The sequence below is a fragment of the Agrilus planipennis genome, unplaced genomic scaffold (assembly GCF_000699045.2).
Source record: "Agrilus planipennis isolate EAB-ADULT unplaced genomic scaffold, Apla_2.0 scaffold55, whole genome shotgun sequence".
NCBI lineage: Eukaryota > Metazoa > Arthropoda > Insecta > Coleoptera > Buprestidae > Agrilus > Agrilus planipennis.
Window position 1 is genome coordinate 130607 of NW_020438918.1, and position 23807 is coordinate 154413.

General features: G+C 35.4%; 1 protein-coding gene across 7 annotated transcripts in view; it reads right to left on the minus strand.

Moving 5' to 3' along the window:
* The window catches only part of LOC108741884 (WD repeat-containing protein 19), a 132300-nt gene that overhangs the window by 95571 nt on the left and 12922 nt on the right, over positions 1-23807 (minus strand). Inside the window, exon 1 of one of the 7 annotated variants that reach the window (XM_018476855.2) lies at positions 23430-23775. The exons of 5 other annotated variants lie outside the window; for them this stretch is intronic. Coding sequence is in view for 1 of the 2 variants with exons in the window: in XM_025973699.1 (XP_025829484.1) it covers positions 14885-14934 (50 nt within the window). In the remaining variant the exon portion in view is untranslated. Of the gene's footprint in view, positions 1-14884; positions 15125-23429; positions 23776-23807 lie in introns of those variants that run through there. One more of the 7 variants, XM_025973699.1, reaches the window with a different exon arrangement.

A 23807-nucleotide genomic window follows, 5' to 3' on the forward strand; every position in this document is an offset into this window, starting at 1 on the left:
TTAAGCTCTATCATTTCACCCTTTCTTCTAACTTCCTTCTTTTCTTTTCTCTTCCTACTCCTTACTTCTTCAAATTCTATAAATTTCGTTTTACTTGTATTTACCTCTAAACTGTTTTTTCCGAAATATCTTTCTAAAACTTTCATTATTTCATTCAAAAGCGTTATATTGGTTGATATCAAAACAATATCATCCGAGTATGTAATGGTCCAAATTTTTTTCCTTCCTACTACTACTACTACTACTACTCCCCCTTCCCTTATCTTACTTATTTATTGCTCTAGTTCACTTATATACATTAAATAAATGCGCACTTAACTTACACTTTTGTCTTATTCCTTTTTTCACCTAAATTCTTTCTCTCTCTCTTCCATTTAATCTTATCACCCCTGATGTTTCTCTATATAATTTTATTATTCTTTTAATTGGATTCTTTTCAATTTTACTCTTTCTCAACGTGCCTAGCAATTCCCAAGTATCTAATGTATCATACGCCTTTTTTAAGTCAATAAATACCACACAAACTTTTTTCTTCAGATCAATGTTTGTATTATATTTTTTAATAGAAAAATTGCGTATATAGTTCCCCTCCTTTCCTATAACCAAATTGGGTTTCACCTAATATATTTTTTTGACTGTTTCTTTTTCTAGCCTATCTTTTATTTAGTATCTAACATTAGCTAACTCACGTAGAGGTTCGGCTTCAGTGCGATTGTTTATTAAATTTATTTTATACACTCCATAGCTCGGTACCTAATTCTGTTACACCCTGTATAATTTAATTAGTCTTAAAATATAATAATTTTTAAATATATATACATGTATTTACTGTGTATTTATTTATTATGATATATTTCAGTTGACTTGGGAAAAATTATACCTCTATACTACTCCTATATTGCTAGCGCCCGTAAGTGGCAATGTCACGAGGTAAGTGAGACAGCAAACGACTACTCCTATCTCTTTTTAGACTACTCGACCCGTTATGCGCTCCGCGTTACGGTTTGGGGGGGGGTAAATGATACACGCTTATAGGCATGTTCACTTGTTGAGCATGCGCGTAATACTCGAAGTAGTCACGAGAGTGACAGACACATATATGTCTGCACCGTAGTGGTTTTGTCCCTTTCCAGACCCTTACCCTGCTTTCACACAGACGGTTTTTTGCCGTGGCCGTTCACGGCTGCCGTCGCAGCACGGCATAGGGACTGCAACGGCACGACGCCGTAGCCGTGCATGGCAACAGTGAGACAAGCAAGTGTATAGAAGCATTCACACGTGCCGTGTGTTCACACGGCAAAAATTGTTTTCAGAATCGTTTTTCTCTCTGAATTGTGCAGTTAACAGAAGAAATTATATAGTGTGGCGGATAATAACACCGCTATATTTAATTTAAAACATATATTTGACTAAATATTATATTACACCCTTTTGTAAGTATTTCTACTTGAATTCATTTGTATCTGTCTTTCTATTGTTATTATTCTCTGTGAAAATATTTGAAACAGTGTATTCAAATTGTCTTATATTCAATTCTATCGCTATCAATAACTTTTATTACTTGTACCTTCCAGTAATCCCTATCAATACTTCAGCTTCGCGTACTAACTGCATGCCGTCCGTAGTTAGCATCCTTTCCTAATTACAATTTTACGATAGGTTTTCTTCGGTGATTTGGGACTACATTCTATTTATTAGTATTTTTTATCTTCAAAAATTTCCTATCTTATTAGGTGCTACCTCTTTCGTTCTACAAGTTGTCCTCTTTTTGTAAATCATCTTGCAATTTTACACATAATTCATCGAAACTCCTAATGGACATTCGAAAATAATTAAAAAATTTGGAGCTATCCCCTCGTAGCTCATGAAATAACGTTACAAATTCACCCATCAATTGTCTGTTTTCAAGTAGTGGATGAATCCAAAATCTTCTTGTTTTTTGTGTTTTTCTGCGATTATGCCATATATATATACAACATGCGTTTTTTTCTTTCGTCCATTTTGGTCACATATCAAAACAAAACTAAACCCGTGTAAAACAGTGTGCAAAGCAAAATGAAATCACGGCACGGCACGGCACGGTTGCCGTTAGAAAACCGTCTGTGTGAAAGCAGGGTTACTAACAATATAGGAGTATTAAATATATGGTGTACGAGCCCTTTTCTCTGTGGTCAGAGCGACTATCTTTTAGTTAGTTAGTATGTTGTAGGTAGCAGTAGCAGAATGTCGTTGTAAGCAGAGGGTGTAAAATTTTGTTAATAAATATTTAAAGAAAGGAAAAACGAGTTCAGTGCCTTAACCGTGTATGAGGTCTGTCTATCCATTCTGTACTACTACTGTTCCTTTGTTCATAATATTGCCTCTTTCGCATGCATGCGTTTATTTACGATTTAGGGGTTTGTGTATTGTATATTCCATAATAATTCATATTTCGTTGTATTTGATTGTATTGCGATTTTTGTTGTTGTTTCGAATTAAGTTCACTATGACCGAAGCTAGTGATAATCTCAAGCTCTTAACCAAAAAAACGGGCTACAATCAAAGCCAAATTAACGCAGCTTGACAAATTCGCCGCATCGTTTGAAGGTCTTGAAAAAGATGACGTAACGTGTAACAAGACCATCGAACTCGAGCAACGAGTCACCAAAGCAGAGAATATTTTTGCTAATTTCGATGACATTCAAATCGAAATTGAATGTTTAGCAGAGATACCAAATGAACAGTATAATATACGGGAAGAATTCGAGAATAAATTTCATTGCTTATTGTCACAGCAAAGGTAATGCTTGAAAGTTACACGCAAAATGGTTAGTGTGCCAAATCAAATGTGTCTAGTGAGCAACCGTCTGTTGACTCGACTCATAACAAGGAAATAAATCCACCGGACATCAATTGGCCAAATTCGATGGTACATACAATAAATGGTTCAAGTTTCGCTCCTTGTTCTAGTCCCTAATACACGATAACACGAACATAGACAAAATTCAAAAATTTCACTATTTAACAGCCTCTAAATGTGGTACTGCGCCTCAAGTACTAGAGGAAATCGACTTCAACGCGGATAATTACGAGACTGCGTGGAATACTCTTTGCGACAGATACAACAATGGGTATTTACTAATTCAACACTATTTAAAAGCAATTTTTAATATCGAATCTATTTTAATAACATCAGCTAATAAAATTCGCGATTTACATACAAGAGAAACTGTCGAAACCTTTTGAAATGCTCAAGAAATTAGGAGAACCAACCGAGTCGTAGGATTCCATCATTATTTACGTCATGACTAGCAAATCAGACGAGGCTACTGCGCAAGCGTGGGAAAGAACGCGAGCTAATAAAAAGGGGTTACATTAAGCGAATTGAAGTATCGCGCGATGGTGTGTGTGAAATGAAATTCAAAAATAACAGTGAAAAACGAAAAATTGGTACTACTGATACCGACAAAGAGTACACCTCGTCAACACCAAAATATTCGAGCATAAACTGTTAAAACGAACATAGGTTATTCAGTTGCGCAGATGTTCTAAAATTGTTCGTTCGGGAACGAGAGTATCGAAAGTCAAAGATTGGCAGTTATGTACGAATTGCGTGCAACGCAATCAATTCTGATAGCAGTGTTCTTGATCAGGGTGCAAGGTTAGTGGTAAAGAAGCTCTGATCAACAAAAATTAATCAAAAAACCTCCTAATGTTTTGGTAAACTCAAATATCGAATCAGTATCGTCTAATTGCACACCGGCAATATCGCAAAGCTCTCTCCTCTCGACAGCTAAGGTACAGGTGCGCTTCCACCAGGCATAAGTGAATCTATTTCATATGCTAATAACACGTGTAACGTAAACATATGCTCAATTTACAATCCATTTTCGTTTAATTTGGCTTGCGTCGTCTTAGATCGTATAACGTTCGGTTTACATTTGATGTACAGCAAATTACTATTCCGGTTAACATCAAATTAGCTGATCCTAATTTCCATATCACTCAAAGCGTAAACATTTTAATAGGAGTGAATGAATTTTGGCAACCTTTATCAGTTGGCAGGATTAATCTAGATTTTGCCTATCCACTATTGCAAAATACACGATTAGGTGGACCGTAGCTGGGCCTCTTTCCACTACAAATGACATCACACGATGTAACGTAACTTCGAACACAAGATCAACTTTCGAAGTTCTGGAAGATTGAAGAAGTTGACAGTCATAAACCAATTCTCAACGAAGGAACAAATGTGCGAAGATCATTCGTTGAAAACGTATCCTTTCATATCAGTGGCAGATTCGAAGTCAAATTTCCTCTTAAGCAATCCCCAGAATCACTAGACAACTCGCGCGATGTCGCAATCAAATGGTTTATCGCTCTAGAAAGAAAGCTATTAGCAAATGCGAAGCTCAAACACGGATTTTTTAGATAAATACGAGCGCCTGGGTCACATAACTGACATCATAAACACACATGACACCACGCTTCCGGAGTACTTCATGCCACAACACGAGGTGTTGACAGAGTCGGGTCAAATATAAACCGGTTAAGGCGTTTAACGGCCTGCGTCTTGAGATTTATTGACAATTGTCGTAAACAGGTAGATATTAGAAACCTTTCTAATTTATCAGTTGACGAGCTTTATTCGTTTAATCATTTTTTCTCAAAATGAACCCTTTCTTGAAGAATATGACAGTCTACGAAAGGGCCGCGAACTTGTCTAGTAAAATCATGTTTAAAACCATTTTTTACTATGATGATTTGGTGATGCATGTAATATGTATGTAATAACAGGTGTACAGTATTAAACCGTGAGATAATTCCTTCCCGCGAAGTTTCAACTACGGAGTGCAACGAGGTAGTTGAAAGTTTTCCAAGGTTATTGCTTCGTTAGCCATTTTTGATTCCTTTTTGGTACTCATTTGTATCCAAAATAAACAACCTGTTATCGCGAGAAAAGCATACAGGGTAACACTAAAGATGTGTTCCAGTTTGTTGAACGAGATTTGTAGCTGATTTTCAATTATTGCCTTCTTTAGTTCAGATAGTCCGCCCAAATTAATCTGGTGTAGGTCGAAGTCGGTTTTTCCCCGTGATTGGTGTGCAATATTTATTTTTTTCTAATTGTGGAAAAAGCACGGGTTGGTTCTGGTTGATTACTTCTCTTTGTTTATTATTCTTCTTTAACTGGTACTTATTTCACAATTAAACGGAATATCAATAAGGTATGAACCGTAGAGTTAAAAAGTTGATTGATGGTTTCTTCTCTGGGAAACATGGCAATCTACTGGGTCGATTCTTCCATTGGTCTAATAATTGATTTTGAAATGTTGATTACTGCTTGTCGACAGGAATTAGTGTTCTTCATACTCAACAATTGTATTTCACAAGGACCATTACCCTTATATTCTTGAATGTTAACTTGACTACATACGTACAATTGTGGCATAATTTTGATGCAAATGTCGTTTTGAAATTTAAAGTACAATTCGTTTTTTTTTTATTTTAATAGGATTTGTAAATTTAGAAAAAGCTTTTGACAATGTTAAATGGGACAAGATGTTAAAAATACTTAAAAATGTAGGTATGAGTTACAGAGATAGAAGAGTGATACTTAGTTTGTATAAAGAGCAACAGGCAGTTATAGAGCTAGGGCTGCAACGTAAAGAAGTAAATATTAGGAAGGGAGTCAGACAGGAATGCACACTGTCATCGCTACTTGAAATGAAAGCGGTACTGACAGATCAGTACTGTATGAAAATAAATAAAAGTAAAACTAAAATATTGGTGTGCAAGGGAAGGAAAAGTAGGGAAAGAGTGAAAATACAGATAGGAGACCAAAAATTAGAAGTGGTTCATTTTAGATATTTAGGAAGTCAGATAAGTCAGGACGGAAGGAGTAATTGGGATATAAAGCAGAGGATAGCGCAGGGACGTGTCGCCTTTAATAAAAAGAAGAAAAGTCACTTTTATGTTCGCGAACGAAGGATAGGAAAGAGTGGAGGTACGTGTCCAACCAGTCTTAGGACTGACGACCTTATGATGATGATGAATATAAAATTATTCTTTCAGCTGGTAACCTTGAACTGATTATGTGTTAATACAGGAACGGAATATAGATAGTAATAGTCAAAACTGTAAGGATGCATAACAGGTAAATGCAAAAGAAAAGTTATTTTATTGTTATATATATAGCACTCGATTTTTATTAACTTTTCGATAGTTGGTAAATATATTCAAGGGTAAGTGAAACGGTTAACTGATTTGAGGAAAGTTGTAATTTAGTTAGTTCCGAATTTTGATTTTTCTAATGTAAAGGTGTTCATGTGAATTATTTTAAATGGTTTCGCTGCTGTTGGAGCAACATTCATTTGAATTTTAACAGGATTTCTTTTATATTTACTTTGTTGACAAATATCATTTATATAGATTTGAATTGATTTCTTTTATATTCGGACAATAGTATATGGTTTTGATTTTGTGTTCCGTCTCATCTATAGCACGATGATTAGTTTTACTTTGGTGAAAATTTCGGATAATTTCTTGTAAGTACATGTACGGGAAAGCGCATCAGCATTTGAGTTTAATTTGCCTTTTTTGTATTTTATGTCATAATCATACTCTTCTAATTTGATTCGCCGTCTTGTTAATGTAGAATTTGGCTCTTTAAGTGAAAACAACCACTGAAGAGGCTTATGGTTAGTAATACTATTAAACTTTTCGCCAAATAAGTTTAGTCTCAAATATTTCGTGGCTTAAACTATAGCGAGTTCTTTTTCGATTGTAGTATATATTTGTTCCGAATCATTTAGGGTGCGCGATGCGTATGCAATGGGTCTATTAGACTGATTTATTTAACTATTTATATGCTATTTATACAGAAACTATTTACATTGGTCTAATGGTAAAAAACATTTCAGCAGTTTACATTTGTGTGTGTAAATGTCTTTGACCTAGTTAGTCGCACTGTGTCACGATTTAACTAAGTCGGTAGAAAGAAAGACGTTTAATTGTTAAACATTAGAATTGTTTATTGCTATACCGAGTGTTTCCACAGGACCCCCCTTCCAGTGAGGAACGATGTGGATTAACCTGCTCGGATATAGCTTGGGAAATGTACTCGACGACCGAACCGGGTTGTTGTATGTGTTGGTCGATCGTCCATTTTCTTTATTGAATGTAAAGGTTGAGGATGTTGTTCGTCTCTTACGATATATGCTGGTTTGAGTCTCTGGACAGATACTGATTTGCTTGTGTTGGGAAGTTGAGCAATGAATGAATGTTCGCTTCGTTTGAGCACTTTGTATGGCCCATCGTATGAGAATTGCAGTGGCTTTTCTTTGGACCATCCCGTCGAATCAGAACATATTCGGCCGATTGTAGATCTCTATGAATGAAAGTTTTCCGTCCACCATGCCTGCTTCCAGCTACAGGTCGTAGAAGTTGGAAGTGATCGCGAAGCTGCTGTACATATATCTGGGTGGTGGTGTGAGACTGTAGGGTATCCGGTGCCAGAAATTCGCCTGGTAGACGAAGTGGTTTACCTTATAATATTTCAGCGACTGTTGTTTTAAGATCTTCCTTCCAGGCTGTACGAATGCCCAGAAGAACAGTGGGATTAATCCTGGTCTAGTTGCTGTTCTGATAGCAAGTTATGGCGGCTTTTAATTGTCGGTGTAGTCGCTCAACCATACCATTAGCTGCGGGGTGGTATGCCGTTGTGTGTATATGTTTTGAGTTTGATAAAAGTTGGGATTCAAACTGTCTATCTTGGTCCATGGTAATTCTTAGGGGTGCGCCAAAACGACAGATCCATCCTTCGTAGAATATTCGTGCGACTGTTGTGGCTCCTTGATCTGTCATGGGAAAAGTTTCAGGCCAACGTGTGAATCTGTTTACACACGTAAGACAATAACGGTATCCGTCCGAGGGCGGCATCACAACTATATCTACGTGGACGTGGTCCAATTTCTCTGATGGTAATTCGAATTTGCCCAAGGGTGGAAAAACGTGACGGGTTAATCTTTGCCTTTTGACAGGAAAGACATTCGCATGCCCACTTGGCGCAATCTTCATTAGCAGATGGCCAAATAAATTGCTGGGTCACAAGTTTTATGGAAGCACGGATTCCAGGATGTGTTAGGGAATGTAACTATTCAATGCGGCGAAACGAAATTTTGAAGTTAAAAAACGTCTTGCCGTATCAGTAGAAATGTCGCAGAAAATGGCTTTGTTTGAGCCGAGAATGTGAATTTTGAAATGTAACGATTGGTCCGAGTTAAGATAATGTTGCAGTTCCCTATCGGATTCCTGCGCAAAAGAAAGGGCTTCGTAATCAACATGTGTTGATAACTCAGAAATCCGTGAGAGCGTGTTGGCAATGATGTTATCCCTCCCAGAAATATCTTGAATGTTCGTTGAGAACCGGCTAATGAAATTGAGGTGCCGTGACTGTCTGGGAGAGCATTTGTCAGGGTTCTGACGGAAGGCAAGGCTTGTAATCTGTAAAAATTATGAAGTCACGGGTTTCGAGAAAATGGCGGAAATGCTTAATTGTGCGATAACTCGCGAGAAGTTCGCTGCATTTGACTTCAGCGTTAGAGAGTTTGGAGGAACAAATGCAAGGGGTTCCCAGGTTTCATTGTGAAATTGTTTGCGTCACAAAAAATTGCTAAGGTAACATCTGGTTGTGGATGGTGCAGGAGAATAGTCTGCGCCAGTTGCTTCTTGTTTGAATTGAATGCCTCGTAGGATGTGGGAGCCTACTGTAATGGTGCATTTACTTTAGTCTTCCCCAGTAGAAGTGGGCAGCGATAGGCAGGAACTTTCTGTAAAAGTTGAGCGTACCCAGAAATCGTCGCATTTGTTTTGCGGTAGTAGGTTTGGGGAAATTGAAGATTGCCGTCACTCTGTGGGGCAAAGGGCGTATTCCATTTTCCGAGACAGAAAGAGACTTACTAAAATTGCATTTTGCTTGATTAAGCAATATTCCGTGTGACTGTAGGCGAGTAAATAATGTGCGTAAATCCGATGCGACCAGTATATCGTCAATGTGAGCAAAACAGAAGTCAAGGCCATGTAACACTTCGTCTATAAGGCGTTGGAATGTTTGGCTAGCTTTACGTAAACTAAAATTCATGTGAGTAAACTCGAACAACCCAAACGGTGTTGTAATAGCTGTTTTTGGGATGTCTTCTTCTGCAACTGGAATTTGGTTATAAGCTCGAACTAGGTCGATCGTGGAGAAAATTGTCTTGCGTGCCAGTGCATGTGTGAAGTCATCAATGTTGTTTACGGGATATCTGTCCGGGATTGTTTTCGCGTTGGGAGCACGGTAGTCTCCGCATGGACGCCATTCATCGTCTTTCTTTGGGACCATGTGTAGTGGCGGTGACCAGGGCCTGGAGGAAGGACGTGCGATACCTAGCTGTACCAACGTTTCAAATTCTCTCTTGGCTGCAGAGAAATGGTCCGAAGCTAAACGTCGTGGCTTACATGCTACCGGTGGATCGGGGGTAGTGTTGATGTAGTGCCTTGTTGTATGTTTGGAGAAGGTGATTTGGCCGCTGGGTCGAGTTAATGAGGGAAAATGCTGAAATATCTCGTGGTATGCAGAAGTGGTCGGTTTCGTTTCTGTAACGAAAGTGACGGAAGGTTGGCTGCAGTTGATTAGTTGACCAGAGGTGGTGAGGTGAGTGAGTTGATCCAGGAGTCGTTGGTTGCTTATGTCTACCAGCAGTTGGTAGTGTGCAAGGAAATCTGCACCTATAATTGGTTTGGTGACGTCGGCAAGGATGAAACGTCATGGGAAACATCTTCGTAGGCCTTAATTGAGAGACAGAACAATGGTACCATAAGTCGCTATGTTGGTGCCGTTTGCTGCTTGTAGCGTGAACGTGGATTTTTGACGTGGCCCAGGTATCAGTGACTTGGGATACACGCAGATATCAGCACCAGTAACGACCCGAAATTTTTGGTGTGTGATTCTGTCTGCTACAAATAAGCGACGCTGCGTTGTGTGAAACTCACTCGTCGCCATTAGTGAGCTCCTTGATGGTTTCCTGATGACTTCCTACACGGAGGGATGCATTTCTGTGCTTTGCCTGGAATCTGCTGTGGTAATAGCGAAGGTCACTGGTCCTGTTGACTCGTTTTCGCGAAGAAGTACCTCTTGAATGTGACCGATGTCTTGTCCTCGAGTCTCTCGCTATGTGCCGTCTTATATGATTTAGATTCATCTGGAGTGCCTGTACCTTGTTGGTCAGTTGTTGGATGGTATCGTGCTGGAGAGTAGACTTGGCCGTAGCTATCATGGACTATTTGACTTGCTTCCATGATGTAATCGGCGATTTCGGCAACTTTATCCAACTGCTTGTCTTTCATGGTTGCTGCAGGTTTTGAGGAAGCCGACCAGATTGTTCGTAGTAGATTCTCCGGAGTTGAATTTCCGGCCAGGTTTTAGAGGTGACGCAGAAATTGGGATGGTTTTCTGTCACCAATTTCTTCCTGCCCAAGTAACCGTTTGGTCCGTAACTCTTGTGAGGTGCACAGCCGAAGAATGAGTGCTGCCTTGATGGTGGCATATGGTTCAGTCGCCGGTGGGTTTATGATAATGTGATGCACTTCGGCTGCGTAACAAGGATCCAAATTGCCCAATACATAACCGAATCTTGTTAATTCCGATGTAACTGCGGAGGCCTCAAACCTTCGTTCCACCATACAAAATCAACGTTCAGGGTTGGATAGCACGAAAGGTGGCAGTTTGACAGCTAGACGGTCGATGGAGGAGGTAGGTTGGGCATTTTGAGGACGTGATACATTTATATGTCGCGTGTCGTGGAACAGGGCTGTGCTGCTCCGCAGGGTGACCAATTTAGTCCTGATAAGGACTGGCCGGTGGAGAATGTGTGACGGATGAGACGGCGACTTGGATGGTAGATCAACAGGTTCATCAGAAGGTTCCGGCTGTGGTCACCAATGTAGTTATTTATTATTGTCCATGTTCTTTATCGGGGTCACCACTGTAGTATGGAGAAGACTATCAAAAGTTGTGGTTCTGAGAAGAACAGTATTTATAATAACGTTGGACACAATTCTGCATTAATGATGAGTTGAACAATATTACAGCATCAGATAATCGACACTATTGCAGCATCCCAAGGTTGACACTATTGCAGCATTCAAAATAAAGTGAGCTTGGTGTTAGAGTGATTTATTCAACTATTTACATGCTATTTATACAGAAACTATTTACATTGGTCTAATGGTAAAAAACATTTCAGCAGTTTACATTTGTGTGTGTAAATGTCTTTGACCTAGTTAGTCGCACTGTGTCACGATTTAAGTAAGTCGGCACAAATGAAGACGTTCAATTGTTACACATTAGCATTGTTTATTGCTATACCGAGTGTTCCCACACTACCAATAGGTTCTTGTGGTAGAACGGCGCCAAAAACAAAATTGCTTGCATCTGGATTTAGAAGGTTTTGAGAAGTCGGGGTACTGTAGAATTGTTTCCCTTTTTTAAACATTTTGTCATTGGTTTAGTTAATTTAGCGATGTTACTTATAAATCACTGGTAATAGCCTAAAAGTCCGAGAAATGCTTTTATTTGTTTAGTGGTAGTAGGGATGTGATAATTTTTGAAAATCTGAATTTTGTCTGGATTAGGTTTAACTCTCTCAGGTGACATAATATGAGGAAGATGAGCAAACTCTTTTTTTAAAAATTCCGACTTATCCAACTGAATTTTGAAATTGGTCCTTCTTAGTCTTTCAAATACCTTCCCTAATCGTTCCAGATGTTCCTGTAATGATTTTGAAATAAAATAATGTCATCGAGATATACCAAACATTTTTTGTTTTGTATACCACGCAAAATATTATCCATCACACGCTGAAATGTCGCGGAGGCATTATTTAAAACGAAAGGCATGCACAATATTTTCAAGTGACCGATTTCAGTTGTTTTTAATTTCTGAATGAGTTAACAAAATTCCATTGTTAAAATCTAAATTTGCCTGTAATAATTTTAGATTATCTAGCCCTATTAGTCCATAAAAAATGTTATGAAATTTAAACAAATAAAATTTCAATTTAGCACTTCTAAATAGTAAATTGAAAATTTTCGAAACGGGTATCATTGCACTCACTGTGTTTATGCGCTGATTTTTGGAAAACAGGGGAAACGATAAATGGGTCATTCTGTATGCAATTAGAATATAATTTGTATGCTAGGTTTGGGTCTATGAACGATTTAGTGAACCCTGAATCAATTAGAAACTTGAGGTTATTTTCAGAAAATATTATGTACGGTAATTCGTTAGAATTAGTGTTTTTGAAAGATATAATATGAGGTATTACGTCTGTTCGTTGTACAGGGGGTCCATGTGAAAATTTGAGTCATCTTCGTGATATTGTTCACTACTATAATATGAAAATTCATGACTGTTATTATTTTATTGATTTTTTATTCAATTTCTGCGTCGTTATTCATACTACTGTCTACATCAATATTAAAAAGCACTTCAAAGACAAAATTCTTTTGTTCAGGGTTTTATTGGAATGTACTATAGATGGCCTAAATTGATTCGTATTATTTACAGATATTCCGCTCGTAGGAGTAGGTCCTGGTAAGGGTTTGGATTAGAAAAAGTTTGGTTTTACCTAAAGATATTAGAATTAGGAGAGGGTTGTCTAAATATTTGATGATTTCTACAATGATTTTGGCAGTTATTTGTACTGAATTGAAATGGTCTAAGCGGGGGTTACTTTGTGGTTGTATTGGGCGATTGAAAAAATTATTTTGAGGTTACATAGGGTGATTTGGAAATTATTCTGGGGTGGAATTGGACGATTCGGGAAAACAGAATTAATCATAGGAAATTGATTAACATAATTTTATGGTTGGAAAAATGGTTTAGGGAGCGGAGTATTTTGTTACACAAATGGTTTAGTCATAATATTTTGGAAATAACGTATATTTTCCTCCTTTGATATAAATTGAATCGCTTCGTTTAAATTACCAGGGCACATACTTCTTATAGTAGTTCCTAATGGTTCTCTTAATCCTGCAAAAAACATTTTTAAAGCTAACTTATTGTATAAATCACGTTTGACGATTTTAACCTCCTTTGTTTGCTCATGTATGTCTACATATGAAAATAAGAAATTTAGTAAGTGTAAGCATTTATCGTAAAATTGGTTTTTCGTTAGATAATTGCTTGAGTAAAATTAAATCTCTATTTAAACAAATTTCATCGCGTTGATCCGCAAAATGCCTACGTAAAGTTGCTTTTCAGGAGTCTGATCAGCACCAAGTTCTATAACCTAATCAGGTCCATACAGGGCTGCCCATGACTGCTGGACTGGACCAAAATGTTCTATGACGTTACATTTCTGATCCGGGTCCAGTCGATTATCTTATCAGGGATGCCGCATAGAGTCCGGATCGCAACCCTAACAAATTTCCAGCCTCTTAAATATGTTAACTGAATTTTTGCGTGTTGGCATAATGTTGGTACGTAAGAACTTGTGTTCACACACTCATACAGACACTTACAAGTAGTAACTAATATGACTAAACATGTGATTGTTCATAGCCTGTCTTAATTTTAACTTTCACTAATTTGGAATATTATAACGTTCTTTTTATCTTATTATTATCGTATTAACAAAATTATCAGAAAAAATATTATATCTTCTAAATATAGTGTAAAAAATAACCTTGAATTTAAAAAGAAAATTGAGAACATTAACTTGCGAGATGATGAAGTTCTTTTGTCATTAGATGTCACTGCGTTGTTTACGAACATTTCTTAAGACACTGTTATTGCAAGCTTAGAAAGACGATGGACACAAATACAACCTAATTGTGACCTCCCTTGGAGCGAATTTAAAAAAGATTAACCTCATTTTGTCATGAACTTTTTGCACTTTCAATGATGAATTTTACAGACAAAAGTTTGGTAGCCCCATGGGCTCCCCCTCAGTCCAATATTAGCAGCGATTGTCATGAATGATATAGAGTCTGAATGTTTTGTTAAACTTGATATGAGAAATCCTACATATTTTAGATATGTTGATGACAGCTTTATCGTGCTACCAATCTCAGGGGTGGATAAATTGATAGATGTGTTAAACTCTGCTGATGAACATTTGAAATTCACGCATGAACGAGAGGTAGACCAGAAACTCTATTTCTTGGATGTTGAAGTGGTGAGAAAAGACGGCAAACTATTAACCAATTGGTATCAAAAACCAACGTTTTCGGGCTGGGTTCTAAACTATAATTCCTTCTATCCAACTCACCAAAAAGCAGCAATGGTCTACAATCTCGTTGATAAAGCAATTAAATTGTCTGAAAAGCCTTAAATAAAACAAACATTCAAAAAGTCAGAGATATTTTGTCAGCTAACAGTTACCCAAAGAAATTTGTCAACAAACATATCGGTAGAAGAATTAAATTCCTTAGTGATAACTTGAACAATGCTAGTGTTCCACATATCAACTCAACTATCAAAATTGATTTTAATGTTGTAAACTCGTTACACAACAAACTAAACAACGTTATAGACAAAACGGTCAGAGAACACCAGACACATTTATCAAATTGATTGTGCAGATACTAATTGCAATAGTGTATATATATAGGTCAAAATTATAGAAGATTAAAAACTAGAATCAAAGAACATAAAACAAACATTTCACAAAAACCGGAACGTCATGCAATAGTCACTGAACACAGAATAAACAATAATCACGATTTCAAATGGGACGTTAAAATTTTAGAAAAAGAACATAACGAGAAAAAAAGATTAATTTCAGAAATGATACATATTAAGAAAAACAAAAATTATATTAATGCATAAACTGTCACTGATAATTTGATAATGTGTATTTACCATTGCTTGCGTGAGACAACCAGCGCTTTACAAACCTTGCCTCTTGACATATCGATATGTTGACTGTAAACACTACCAAAAACTGACTGTGATAAATTTATTTATTGTTACTATTTATTAAATATGACAAAGTTTGATAATATGAAAACCTTTGTTAAGACCAATTATGATACTAGTTGACATTAGATGTAAGCAATGATAGAAATTCTAGGTATAATTTTTTGTTTTAATTTTTAATCAATATTGTCAAAATGCTGTGATTGAAAAATGGAAATTTATGATTGTATTTTTAAATTTTGTAGCTTGAAAATGACTGAAATAGACAGTCGAAACGTCACTTTTACAATAAAGAAAGTTAAATATAGAACACATCGTTGGTTAATTTGCGAGATTAGAGTCATTTTTCACAATTTGAATTTTGAACATCAACGAAATTAGATTCAATTAATAATTTAAAAAAAATTGAATATTCCATATTTTTTTTCGATTGAAGCCATCTTCCGCATGGTTGCCATTTAAACGAAACCTTACAATAGAGAAAATGTAAATATAGAACACATCGTTGGTTAATTGGCGAGATTAGAGTCATTTTTCACAATTTTGTTTTTGATTCAAATGACCCAAAAAGTTCGCAATGTGATCAAGGTAGCATGTTCATCTAAATTTGATTTACTACACACAGTTTTCGAAAATATAAAAAATAAGGTTTCGTTTGAACGGAAGCTATGTGAAATGTGGGCCCAATCGAAAAAAAACATAGGAAAAAGTTGTTCATAATCCCAAAATATGGGGCTATATAAAAAATAGTGTCGATCTTCAAATGTTCCCGTTTTTCAAGTCATATGGCTAAAAAGTTCGCAATATAGCCATTACGGCCAAACTGAAAGATTAATTGATATCTTTTTCAAAAAGAATTGTTCCCTTTTATAAACAAGATTCAGATTTGATATCCTATAGTGTTCAAAAATAGAAAAAATAAGATTTCGTTTAAATGGCAGCGCTGTGAAATATGACACCAACTGAAACTTTTTTCGATTGAACCCATACTTTACATAGCCCAAGCCCACCCAACGGATTGTTTCTTATTATTTTCAAATCAAATCACATAATTGGAGGCGACTTTAATATTGATATACATAAATAGTAGTGATCATCATAACGTAAATTTTTTGAATAATTAAAAAATTAGAAAAATAAAATATCTACCTCCCCTTCAGACAATCACTAGAACCAACAATAAAGGTGCACTTTTGTACAGATAACATTTATGTTAAAACTAATTTCTCTGCAAAAACATTTAAACTAGAAAGTATGGTTATTGACCTTTGTCCATCCTTAATGTTATTTGTAATAAAGAAACTAAATAACTAAATATGAAAAATACATATTATTATGTAAACTTGTTCCATTAAAAAAATGGAATTTTTCGCAATACTATGACCCTAACTACGCAATCGGCAATATTGTGCCATAAATGAACTATAGAATGTGCAAAACTACAGCTAAATCGGAGAGAAGGGAAAACCTGATGCACTCAAGGCATAATTAAGCCAAGCGAAATAAGAAATTTATATTTATTGTTAAAAAATTAAAAAAACACGAATTTAAATAACAAAAACATCTATAAAACTTATAATAATAAATAAGTCAACGTGGATGTGTTACATTCAAATATGAAAAAGATAGTATACCTATACGCAACTGATAATAACAATAAATAAAATCTGGGAGTACATACATGAAAAAATAAAACAAGAATAAAAAATGCTCCATTGATAGCTTAATATTATTATTGACGACAATTAAATTGAAGATGAAAAAATACTCCATATTATTAACAAGTATTTTTGTACTATTGGACAAAAACTGGTAAATTACCAAATAATAATAACACATATGACAAATAAAATAAAACATAATGTACAGATAGAGTGAGCATGTCAATTAGATGCAATAGGGAATAGCATGTTGAGTAGAGCAGCATAATTGAGAGAACAAACTTTTTAAAAAAGCACAAGTTACATTCCGAAGTCGATCTGGAGCGTGAACTGGCAACGTAGCGAGACTGTCTCGCGTTGATAATGCCCACGCATGAAGTGGGCGAGCACGTGTCCGTTCAAATAAAGTTTTTTTGTGGTAATAATTTTTAATCTTATAGACTAATTTCCACGCCACCCTGCTAAGGCGCATTACCCATTTTCACACAGTACACATGATATACGTATTTCAATCCTTACACTTGTTAACAGGTAATCTGCATATTCAGATATGGATGCACTATCCAGTAATGGAATACAATTCTGCAGTTACAGTATGTAATGCTTTAATATAAATGTTAGTTAGCTTTATAAGAGTCAGTGTCCAATATACAAGTTTGCTCATCAATTATATACTGCGTTCGTTGCGTTGAACATAAATTCTTTTTTAGAAAGGGTATCTTTCAATTGCGATATCTAACATTTTTAGCGACGAGGATCGGATTCGTTTGGTGAAACTTACGTTAAGAGTTACGTGAAAAGTGCGTTACGTGACGATAAACTAGCGAAACGAAAAAACTACAGGGAAGTGCCCACATCTCAATATATATTTTGAAAAACCTTTGGTTGTACGGCGAGTTTGAAAACAATCGACGTCCAAATGCCAAATTTTTTTTAAGAATCTATAGACTGGATCCTTAAGTTCTCAAGGGGGTAAGTCCACTTCTATTGTTAAGGCATGCTTAAATCTTTTGAAACTAACAAGTTTACGAACAAAATTATTTTGTTCCTTGTTATTTAATTTTATAAGTGGTTAAAATGTCTATAAATGACGAATCAGCTACCGAATCTAATAGCTTCAATCATGAAACAAATATAAATGATTACGAAAATGATACAAATTGTGTATTAAACTGTCTTTTTAAAATTGAAGGCGGTATTTCATTTAATTTTCTAATTTCACTGTTTATGAATATGATGGGTACCTCTTGTAAAATATAGGACTATGATACGTCTTGTGTACAATTCGGTAGATCCCCAATATAAAATACTAGTATTCACAGCAATCCTACAAAAATTTAAAGGAAAAGCTGAAAAAGTAGTCTCGCATAGAGCCGTATCAGATCTAGAGGAACTGTTAGAAATTCTAAAACAACAATTTGAATCTGAACAATCTTTACATGTATTGTTTTCTGATCTGTCTCGCATCAAAATTAAAGATAGTTCTAGAAATGTAGGCAATTCAATCGCAATAATTGGAGATAAATTAAAAATAGCTGTCACAGAAGAAAACATTACTGACCCTTATCAATTAGTCGAAGAACTTTCGCCAGCTATATTTTTAATAACTTTACCAACAGATACAGCTCATGTTAAAGCTTGTTGTCTTTTAGTCACTAGACAATGCTATTGAGAAAATGAAGAAGCTATTAAGTTGAAGACTTCCATTTTCAAAATTTTAAACCAAAAAATAAGTGTAAATTAATTTAACCTATAAAAGTCGACAAACATGTTAATTTCAATCGCAGTTAAACTAAATGCGAGTATTGTAAGATTCCTGGCTTCACCATTGACAAATGCTTTGAAAGAAACAAAAGTAAACAAAAAATTAATGTAACCGAAACTGAAGTTATATCTAATGATAGCAGTGCAACTGATTGTGAAAGTGAATATGAATCTTTAAACGACGAACAAGAGTCGTTGCAGGAGGGAACGTCTCTTTAAAATGAAAATCGCCTAACTCAATTAATCGTATTTCGCATAAAAAGTCTAACATTAAAAGTATACTACATATAATAGATTTTAAAATTGATAATAAAACTTGCAAATTACTTTTTGATACAGGTACTGGTGTAAGCATATTAAAACCTAAAATAACAAACATATATGGTGAAACAGGATTCGAATTTCATGTTGCAAACTTAGAAATAAAAGCAGATGGTTTGTTGGGTTATGATTTCTTTGAACGACATGATGGTATAATTAGTTTAAAAGAAAATTTTATTATTTTAAGAAATGTAAAAATTCCAATTAAAAGGTTAAGCTCCAAANACTATATTAACGAATTGACTTTGTTATTGTTAGAAATGTTTTTAGAAAAGAAAACTCTTTAACTAATAATGTGATCATTCCAAATTGTCTATTAAAAACCGATAATAAAGGTAAAGATATAATTATTTCTAATCCATTTATTTAAGAATTCCGAGAACCTTTTGGTATCAATTAGGTCAAAAATAATATTTCAAATAAGAAAACGACATTAAAACGGTGCGTATTAAAAAGATATGTGATAATGTCAGAGTAAGAACATCAAAACGGTGAAGAAAAAGAAGAAACTAACTCAAGAATTATTTTATCTACCAGGAGGCAAACTATCGTTTACACATACATTTAATCACGCCATAGGCACGACCGAAACCAAACCGATTTTCACAAAATCTTATCGTTATCCTAAAATCCACAAGCACGAAGTTGAGAGACGAATTAAAGAAATAATAGATCAGGATATTATACAACTAAACCAAAGCCCTTGGAACAGTCCATTATGGATTGTCCTTAAGAAAATGGATGCTAGTGGACTACAAAAACGGCGAATTGTGATCGACTACCAGAAACTGAATGAAGTAACTATCCCGGACAAGTTTCCATTACATATTACCGAAATTTTGGACAACTTAAGTAAGAGTCAATATTTCACCACTTTGGACCTTGCCTCGGGATTTCACCAAATAGAAGTCGATCTATAGTACATTCCCAAAAGAGCGTTTTTAATGGAATCGTCTCATTACGAATTTAAAATACCATTCTGACTTCCTAATTCTCCCTTCTCTTTTCTGAGAACAATAAACAGCGTATTGTATGATATAACTGGAGAACAATGCTTCTTATATTTAGACGATATTGTAATTTTCGGTAACAACAATCGACTCCAAGAAGTATTCAAGAGACTGCGACATTATAACTTAAAGATGTAGTCAGATAAATGTGAATTTTTGAAGACTACCGAGGTCTAAAACACCCACTAACAACAAAGCATTTCAAGGCCTAACTGATGACTATTACAGAAGATTTATAGTCAACTACACCAAAATAGCTAAATCCTTAACAGTCTTGCCATAAAAAGTTCAATTTAGATAAAAACTGCGAAGAAGCCTTTAAATATTAAAAGCATCCTTAATTGAGGCATCCATCTTGCAGTATCAAAATTTCGAAGAGGAATTCATATTAACAACTGACGGCTCCCAATTTGCCAAAGGAGCTGTTCTTTCCCAAGGTTCTCTATGAAATGATCTGCCTTTTGCTTATGCCATCAGGACCCTCATTCCAGCGGAAACCCACTATTCGACAATCGAGAGGGAACTCCTTGTCAGAGTTTGGGCGACCAAACATTTTCGCCCATATATTTATGATCGAAAATTCAAAATAATAAATACAATAATTCATCGTTCCCTTATTTGGTTGTTTTCGATAAAAGATCCAGGAAGCAGGTTAGTAAGATGGAGGTTGAAATTAGAAGAATTAAACTATGAAGTTATCCACAAAAAGGGTAGTCAGAATCGAAAAACGCCGACGCTTTAAGCAGAATCAAAATCAATGCTTTAAACCATTCGGATTGGACAAACCTACTTATTCTTTCTTTTGAGAGATACGAGCAAAAAATAAATAAGACAAATATTATCGAAGAAATACTTGAAATTCCCGTCAACACCTAGTGATTTACAAACAATAATAGTTCCCATCACAGATCTAAACGATATAAATAACAGAATTAGAAATATTATTTTTGATGTTAACACTAGTAAACCTATTAATAAATTAGACAAAACTATAGTGAAAAGTAAGAATTGAACTAAATTTAATATGTCATGTTTAACATTAACAAAGATGAACACGATAATTATAACAAACTACGAGAAATTCCAAAATAACAAAAATAAATCCGTGTATTTTCTTCAAACTCTCGAAATTATTAATGACATAGAAGACTTTGAAATTATACTTTCTTACTTTAAAGATCGAGGCTTTAGTAAACAAATTTTTTATCTCAGAACAATTCCATTCCTGTCGATTATCTGACACAGATAAAAAACTAATAATTAAAATGAAGACGGTTTAAATTATCACAAAGGTATGAATGAGACCTATAATAAACTAACAATATACTTCTTTTGGGTCAAATGTAAACAAGATACTGAGAATTTTGTTAGGCAATGTGAAGCATGTGCGCGAAGTGAAACTTCTCGTCAAAATTTTGAATCTGTAACTATAACCACAACTCCTACTAAATTTATTAAAAGAACTGATATTGATACAATCACCTTTAGTTTAATTGACCAAACCCAGTTTAAAGTTTAAATTATTGAAGACAAATTGACCAAATATGCTAAGGCATATATTATAAATGAAAAATCACCTAAAGAAATAACAGGTAAAATCAGGGGCGGATCTACTTAAAGGCTTTTTGGGCTGCAGCCCAGGGCCCCGTCGGTACAGAGGGCCCCCAACCTGAACTGAAAACAATAGACAATATTGTCAATAATAAAATTTATCTAGAATTAAAAAAAATTCGATGATCATAAGGTTGGCAACACTGTGATCAATCAGTCCGTGTGCGCATCTATCAAACGGAACGGAGAATTCCCCGTTGCTTGTTTTCGGTCGGTGTATTCCGTGTATTGTCTATTACTCTGGGGACTTCCCTCCGCTTATCGCCCGACGCAATTTTGTAATTTTTCCGCACTTCTGCTATCGTCTACTATATTAACGAATTGACTTTGTTATTGTTAGAAATGTTTTTAGTGCGTGTTTAGTTTACTAAGTGATAGATAACTTAAAAGTTATAAGGACCGGACCTTTCTTTTATTTTACTAAAATTGAAAGTATTCAGCATAAGAAGACTTCCTGCTTTTAGTAGGCAGTAGGTAAGTAAAAGAAATTATAAAACATGACTTTTTTATTTTTATTTCATTTCTCAAAACTAAATGAATCGAACTCGTTCGATTTTTAATGATAATTTGTCAATTGCTACAGTCATTACAAAGTAGGTATTAAAATTAAAAGTTCTATCTAGTTCTTTGTTTAGTTTCAGAAAAATATCCTATTTTACAATATGTCTGCTAGAAATTATAAAAGTGGAGCTGAAAAACGAAAATTACAGTTCGATCGAGAAAAACACAGAAATAAATGTGCAAAAATTGAAACTTTTTTTAAATCAGAACATATAAACGAGAATGAAATAGCTACAAATCCATTAAAAAACATAAAGGGAGGTATTTTATGCAAAGAGAATCTAACCGAAGGGAGCAAAAAATCGCAAAACCAGGAAACCGTATCGTCTCGAGTTTTTCCGGTAATGACTCAGCGCCGTTGCTCGTAAGTTGGTATCCTAGGAACTGCACCTCTGGTTTGCCGAATACACACTTCGCCTGGTTGATAACGACTCCATGGTGTTGTAGACGGCCGAAGAGTTTTTAGGTGGTCGTAGTGTTCTTCTTCGGTTGAGGACGCCAATAGGATATCGTCAATGTATACGTAGCAGAAGTTTAATCCATGCAATACATTGTCGATAAACCGTTGAAAAGTTGCGGCGGCGTTGCGAAGTCCAAACGTCATATATTTGAACTCGAATAGTCCAAACGGCGTAGTTATGGCAGTTTTTGGTATATTCTTCTTTGTGACTGGTATTTGGTTGTAGGCACGAATCAAATTTATTGTGTTAAAGATCTTCTTGCCGTGCAACGCATGCGCAAAGCCCTGAATATGTTTTATCGGATATCGGTCTGGTATAGTTCGAGCATTTAAACCACGGTAGTCTCCGCAGGGTCTCCAACAATTGTCCTTTTTAGGTACCATGTGCAATGGCGATGCCCACGGACTCTTTGACGGACGTTCCAACATTGCCTCGAATTCTTTTTTTGCAGTCATCAGCCTTGCAAGGTCTAGACGTCTGGGTCGGTGGAATACAGGGGGTCCGGCAGTGGTGGTAATGTGGTGAACTACCTGATGTCTTTAAAACATTACTAACCACAATCACAGGAACAAGACAGCCACAAACAATAACAATAATAAAAATATATGCGTAAACTTACTAAACAGCTGGAGAGAAGAACTAGAAGAACTCTGAAGAACTAACTAACTTTTGAAATCGAAAATAAGGGTTTTTATAGTTAATCGTGGTTGAAGATAGACAAGGAGAAAGGTAGTTTAGAAGAAAGACTGAAGGTACAAGTACTGACGGTAAAAATTCTCAGAAGTAAATAGAATGGAATGTTATTGCGGCAGAAACCAGATTGTTGGTAATTATAAGACAGCGTACATGCATGCATAGGGGTTCCAGGTAATGAAGCATGATCAAGAGTTTGAAATTAAAATTGAAAGGAAAGATTTAGAAATAGAATAAATTTTAGAAAATAAAATTCGAATATTTACAATATATACAGATCGCTACAGCATTATGAAAATTCTCGATAGTTTCGGCGAAAAAATTAATAAAAATATTATTAATTATTATCCAAATGATGTAAACGAACATTTAGTGAATGAGTGCATTCAGTTAAAATCTTACTTACTGCAGTCTAAGATAGAGTCTTACACCTCTTGCAGTGAAATTTTTTGGCTAATTTATGAATAGAAACTTGTTGATGTTTTCTCAAACTGCTATATCATCTAAAAGATTTTGTTAACGTTGCCGATCACTAGCTGTGAAGTTGAGCGCTCTTTCTCCAGGATATCGTATATAGAAAAGAAATACAGGACAACAATGTCGAACTATCGACTAAATTATTTATCAGTTCTTTCCATAAATTGCGATTTAACAAAGGACTTACAGTGCGATGACCAAATAAAGGAATTTGCAGCACAAAAATGCAGAAAGGTTACTTTATAATTTATATAACATGACCATTCATAGCCTGTCAATTTATTTTGCAATAAATAATGTTTTAATA